Source organism: Nanorana parkeri, unplaced genomic scaffold (genome assembly GCF_000935625.1).
Source record: "Nanorana parkeri isolate BGI_ZX_2015 unplaced genomic scaffold, ASM93562v1 scaffold431, whole genome shotgun sequence".
NCBI classification, from domain to species: Eukaryota; Metazoa; Chordata; class Amphibia; order Anura; family Dicroglossidae; genus Nanorana; species Nanorana parkeri.
Window position 1 is genome coordinate 214,094 of NW_017306699.1, and position 6,899 is coordinate 220,992.

The window sequence follows — 6,899 nt, forward strand, 5'->3', positions numbered from 1 at the left end:
ACGACAACAACAAAAAGGAGAAACAAGGATAATTGGCATCAGCAAGTACTTGTGGAAAAGTATTTGTACTCGTTCTTGGAAAAATAGTATCGGTCCCTAGTATTTTTACATGGTAGCCCGAGCCTGGGTAATGCATGAAGTAGCCGATAAGGCCAGATTTCAGGATGGCAGAACAGAGGGAGAATGGGCAAACATCTGTTCACCAATTCTACCATTTGTTGTGAACCTTGAAGTGGTCTGCTCTGCCCGGATCACTGCTGTCAGACTCTGCCCAGCAGCAGCCAAGAACGTAAACAAACCAGTACTGCCAGACTCCATAAAGAGGACCTGTCTTGTAAAATATATCACATAGTGGCTTTTCATCCCCATTGTGATAGTAATAAAAGTTTTTAAAAAAAAATATAAACAAATGTCAATGTTAAGGTACCACACCCCCTCCTGCATGGCCGAATCTAGGACATGCCAGGATAAGAAAACTAATTCTAGGGACATTACCGTCCCCCTGATGAGCTGCAAACATTGTCACATAGTAGGTGAGGCTGAATAAAGTGTGTGTGGTGTGTGGTGTGTGGTGTGTGGTGTGTGGTGTGTGGTCAGCGGATACCACTGCTTGTGGAAGGGAATTGCACATTTTTACTACTCACACAGTTAAAAATAAAAGCCTTCCACAATCTAAGACTGAACCCCTCTCTTCTAACCTCTTCTTGTGTCCGCGTGTTCTCAGTACTGTCTTTGGTACAAACAATTTGTTCTGAATATTGTGGTCCCCATTAATGATTTTGAAGACTGCAATAAGGTCCCCTCTTAATCACCTCCTTTCTAAGGACAATATGTTTACTTGTTGGAGGCAGTCTTGTGCAACATAAAAATGTGCAATTTGTTTTTCTTCTACCAGTTTTCTGCTTTCAGAAAATACATTGGCAGGAGTAAGCAAAAAGCCTTAGGAGAAAGACATTATTTTCTGCACCATAAACCACCAGAACTAAAAGCCAATAGATCACACTCCCATGCCTCGTCTTACCATTCTAGATACCAGATTGTACCCTATACTCCAACAAAGTCTCCCCATGATGCTATGCAAATTAATACATCCTAAAAGTCACAGTTTTCATAGAGCTACGCATACCTTCTACAATAGAACATTTAGGACTGGTGGGTTAGCCTCCAAGCCCTGCCAGTCTAGAAGTGTAGAGGGGGATAGGGGGGTAGAATCAAAGTGCCTGTATACCCCATAATGAGAAATCTGAATTATTAATGTTGCTGCTATGACACACTTGCGAGATGGTAAGAGATTCTTAAGCAGGTGTTCATATTTTTAGGACTACAAGCTCAAATGGATTGCCCAATATGTCTCCATACTCCTTTACCAGACTGTCATAATCATCATTATGACCAGTCATATTAGGTATCATAATGACTACAAAAGATGTGAATACCTTGGCTTACTTTACATAATGGCTGACTAGGAACAGAACTGATAAGAAAATTATACAAATGTTATCATGTACATAAAAACAGCAAATAACTAATATACAAGCTGTGTATTAGATTTCTGGTCCTGAACATGGAATGAGGGTACAAGTCCTAACCATGATAATGCCATGTTATACAACATCAAGCCGACTTCCTCACTTTGATTTCAGGTTCAATAACGCAAAAATGATTTTTCAATATACTTTTATATATTATTCTGAGATCCAGCACCATATACCCGAAGACCAAACCCATCATAGAACCCCTGACCTAAAAGAAAGATGTGGCAGGAGAGGGTAACTGCTACACAGGGGTTTATGGTTAATTTTCGGTTAGAACTTAGGGAGTGTTCTGTAAACCCATGACCCCATTTTACAACTATCCTACAAGCTATAAACATAAAAGACCAAACCAAACTAAAACACGAAAAACTCCAACTACCCTTATTAAACTCCAAGGGTCCATTCACACCTAAACTATAATGTGCATCAAAGCAAACCGTCCGACTGCAGAGCCATTCTTTGTAAAAGGCACCCCAACACAATCTACAGTAGATGCCAAGACACCAGAGCACAACAGAACATACACTATATTGCAAAAAGTATTAGGACACCTGCCTTTACACGCAAATGAACTTTAACGGTCTTAGTCTGTAAGGTTCAATATTGAGTTGGCCTGCCAATTGCAGCTATGACAGCTTCAACTCTTCTGGGAAGGTGTCCACAAGGTTTAGGAGTGTGTCTATGGGAATGTTTGACCATTCTTCCAGAAACGCATTTGTGAGGTCAGGTACTGATGTTGGACGGGAAGGCCTGTCTCGCAGTATCCGATCTAATTCATCCCAAAAGGTGTTCTATCGGGTTGAGGTTAGGACTCTGTGCAGGCCAATCAAGTTCCTCCACCCCAAACTTGCTCATTCATATCTTTATGGACCTTGCTTTGTGCACTGGTGCGCAGTCATGTTGGAACAGGAAGGGGTCATCCCCAAACTGTTCCCACAAAGTTGGGAGCATGAAATTGTCTAAAATGTCTTGGTATGCTGATGCCTTAAGAGTTCCCTTCACTGGAACTATTGGGCCAAGCCCAACCCCTGAAAAACAACCCCACACCATAATCCCCCCTCCACCAAACTTTACACTTGGCACAATGCAGTCAGGCAAGTACCGTTCTCCTGGCAACCGCCACGACACTCCCATCACATTGCCAGACAGAGAAGCGCGATTCGTCACTCCAGAGAACACGTCTCCACTTCTCTAGAGGTCTGTAGCTATTGACTCTGCGGAGCGTTGGCGACGTCTGCGCACTGTGCTCTTCAGCATGCTCTGACCCCGCTCTGTCATTTTATGTGGCCTACCACTCATGGCTGAGTTGCTGTTGTTCCCAGTTACTTCCACTCTATTATGATACCACCAACAGTGGACCGTGGAATATTTAATAGCAAGGAAATTTCACGGATGGACTTTAATGCACAGGTGGCAACCAATCACGGTACCACTCTGGAATTCACTGAGCTATTGAGAGCGACCCATTCTTTCACAAATGTTTGTAGAAGCAGACTCCATGCCTAGGTGCTTGGTTTTATACACCTGTGGCCATGGAGATGATTGAAACACCTGAGTACAATGATTTTGAGGGGTGCCCCAATACTTTTGGCAATATAGCGTACATACGTGCATTTTTGAGAGTTGCAGTGGGTTGGAAAAAAGGGTCATAACCATTAATTGGTCCATTGATATCCATTGGCAGCCCTTTTATAATGGTCTGCCTTTAGGCAATGCACATTGATGCAACTCAATGGACCTTTTAGATGTAAATGGACCATAAGTGAAATTGTCACTAGTAACTGTTTAAAAAAGGACACCAAAAAACAGTTCTAGCCTTTTCCTAACTGGACCATGTGGCTGCTCCAAATGCTCTTGCAAAAAAGGCAGACCGGAGTGATGTATTTTACCGTTTAGCCAAACAACTTGTTCAGGCAGTTCTGTGGCTTGCCCTAAGCAACCTTACAATGTGACAGACTATTGTAGGTATTAAAGAAAAAATCCACACACCCAAGGGGCCCTTTGCTACCAAGTTCCTTAAACCATGACACAGAACACAATCTCTAATAACCACTGCAAACATACATTCCAACAACATACATTGAAAACACTTGACTGATAAAATCTAGTGCAAAAGGACAAACACTACTGATTATCAAGGTCAAAGTTCCAAAGCCAGTCTCTGACTTTCCCCATACAAATACTTGTGCCTGAAATTACAAATATGTAGAATGATTAAAGTCAGTACAGAGTAACCTGTATATAAAGTATACTTGCTGAAAGAAGTGTGACTATACCTACCTTTCCGCTGGCCTACTGAAACATTGCCGTTTCCCTGCCAAGCACTCGACTGGTTGGATGGGTGGAATACCTGGTTTTCCCCACTGCAGACAGATTTTTCTTCCGACTTCCTATAGCGACACTTGACCCAGTGAAAGAAACCACAGCATGCAACAGGGAAGCAAGTATTACACAAACGTGCAAGTGTGGAATACTTGCCGCAGCCAGGGAGTAGCAATCACAATTACCTCTCAGGATCATTCCAAATTACCAGTCTAGTACAAACTTCTTTCAACAGTACCAAGCCCTGATGAAGGGGCATGCATTGTACAAATCATGTTGACTTTTTATGACACAGGAGTCTGAATAAAATATACAGGGTTATTCAGAAAAGGGTGAAGAGTTTGGAGAAGACAGAAGAAGTGAACAATCTAGGACATCATTGCTGAACTGGAAAGTGAGCTGAATTGGAGAATTTGTCCTAATCGGCTATGTTGTCCTACATTGTTCACTTCTCCAGTCTTCCCCAAACTCTTCACCCTTTTGTGAATAGACCTGTAAATGTGAACTTTAAACCCTGTTCCTACCCAAGCACAGAGCTGACCTTCAAGTATTAGCCCTTGGAGAGCCGGCTAAAGCTGACCACACATGTTACAAACTGATTGTACAATCTCCTTTAGATCTACTAACAAGTGTGTAGTACAAGGGCCTGCCTGATTGTATACAGATTGACTGGATAGGATGAGTAGGTCCTCATATTACATAGATTTGGTAGATCTAAAGTTGATTGTACAGAGATTGTACAGCCAGATTGTAAAGTGTGTTGACCCCAACAGTAATCATTCTCCATTTATATGCAAGAATTATTGTCAGTCATACCGTTCGTTTTCAGGTTCCCGCTTTTTAAAGTTTTGTTTACATTTATTATGGTTACACCATAGGGGGTTGCAGTGCATCCCCCTAACTTCCGTTTAGAGGGCGTACACCCTCTCTCCTGGACCACTGCTGGTGGGGCTACATGTGTCACGAGTACCAGCGTGTGCATGCATAATGTGCAAGCATGAGGAACTCACGGAGCGTTTCTGCTGGTCGGCTTCTTCAGGGTGGGGAGTGTCCACACTGTAGAGGCACCACAGCTGATAGGAGCCACTACTAAAACGTCAGCGTTGCAAACCAGGAAAAAAAGCCAAAAAAACGATTTTGTGCGAAATGGAAGCAATGTAAAAAATTTGACCTACATAAATGTATATTATAATTAGGGAGGTTCAGATACCAGTGCTGATACTTGGCATTTTCATGAGATCTACCAGGGTTGCAGCTGGGACGCTCCTTACAATTGACAGCTGCTTCCTGACGTTTGAGTTTTTCTCTAGTCTTGGAGCTGGAGACGTATCTGTACTTGGTATCTGAACACCCCTAATATTTATATATAAAACAGAAGAGTGCCTATGTTATGTAAATATTACCATTTGAGATTAATAACACTGGAAAGTCGTAGTAAACTGCTGTGTGTTGGGCGAGTATCATACAAGTACGTCACTGGCATTAGGCATCTTAGAGACGATTAGAGAGGTTTACATTGTACAGCACGTTTGCCATACAGTGCCCGCAGGGAAAACTAATAAAATGCTAGGGGAGAGAGGGAGAAGTTTTCTATAATTGCTAGGAGGTAGGGATTTTTGCCAGGAGAGACCTGCAGATGTTCTTCTGCCAACAATCCCTACCTCCTAGCAATTATTTTTTTACTTAACTTCCGCTTTGTGGCCTGGCTGAGAACTTCTACAGTTTTAAAGGGCAAGTCCACTATCCTTAGTGAACTTGGCAAAATAGAATTACCCCTTCCAATCTTGCACCCTCTCCACACCCCACTGTACTTAAATTTCATCAAACACTCCCATAAGGCCACAATAAGTACTTCTCGTTGGTCAGAAGGGATTCTCATTGGTCAGCGCAGTCAGGTGACTGTGCTAATGAGTCCTCACGATTTGCAAGCAAAGTTCAAAATCCATAGCGCAGGGCTGTGCTACACAGCAGTATGGGGTACAGGTAGTACACCTGTATCAGTGGGAGGGGAAAGGAGTTTGCCAAAAGATAATAGGTGGGGGGGTTGGCCAAAATGGAGGGGGAAAAAACCTTTTCCAAGGCCCTGTGCCCCCCCCCCCCTCCCTTCTTCTATACAAAACATGTAATCCATGCGTCATGATTGTACTGTGAGCAGACGACTTCTATGCCAGCATTGTGTATAATAGGCTTTTAATGCACACTAGTCATGTGACCAGGGAATGTGGTAACAATAGAAAGGCGATCTATTGTGTTCTTATTAAATGGCATCCTGTGTTATCAGCCCCATCCTCAGGATCACATTACAATTAGCACAGCATCCCTCGCCCCAAGTGTCAGCTCTGACTTCCTAATGGAACGGCCAGAGACCTAACGCAGCAATACTGTATGCGGGCCTGACACCGCTGTGTGCCCTCCGGCCGGCCTGCACCGACCTCTCCCACTTACCGAGGCCCAGCAGACACAGCGTCACATAACACAGACAGCGCTCCATAGTCTCTCCAGGCCAGCACAGACCCGTACAGCTCGTCTACTTCTCTCCCACTGACTGCAACACACTCGGCACAGTCACATGACAGCCCACGGCCGCGCCCACCACTCTGCCATCGCCTTGATTTTATGGTTTACGGCCTTCTATGGGCGGGAAAGAGAAAATATATTTTATGTTCGATAGCTCGGTCCTCTAGTGTCATACACGCTCTCTTTCCCTAAAAACGTGTTACACACAAACATAGTCGTACAATTCGTGTATTGTTTAATATCTGAAGGTGGAAATGTTTACAATAATTTTTTATTTGTGAATGCGGGAGGTGTATGACAAACAGGAAAAGCTAACAGAACAGTAAATGCTGAGTCAAATGCACTGAGGATGAGAGGTCTGGCAGCGTCTGTCATCGTGTTACGCAATAGTAAACTGTGTAAAACAACAAAGTGCTAAGACTACATCCAGACACCCACCTTTGTTTTATAGTTCCTCTCATGCCTGCCAAGTATATCCTTATTCTGGGCAGAGGAGAGGAGAATCAAAACCACTTTCAGTTTTTT

The 6,899-nt window shown here is 43.3% G+C and overlaps 1 protein-coding gene across 1 annotated transcript in view; it reads right to left on the minus strand.

The window, feature by feature from the left end:
• The window catches only part of LAMP2 (lysosomal associated membrane protein 2), a 41,911-nt gene extending 35,493 nt beyond the window's left edge, over positions 1 to 6,418 (minus strand). Inside the window, exon 1 of the mRNA XM_018560070.1 lies at positions 6,303 to 6,418. Within this exon, the coding sequence (XP_018415572.1) occupies positions 6,303 to 6,348 (46 nt within the window). The 5' untranslated portion in view covers positions 6,349 to 6,418. The remainder of the gene's footprint in view (positions 1 to 6,302) is intronic.
• Positions 6,419 to 6,899: the final 481 nt, after the last annotated feature.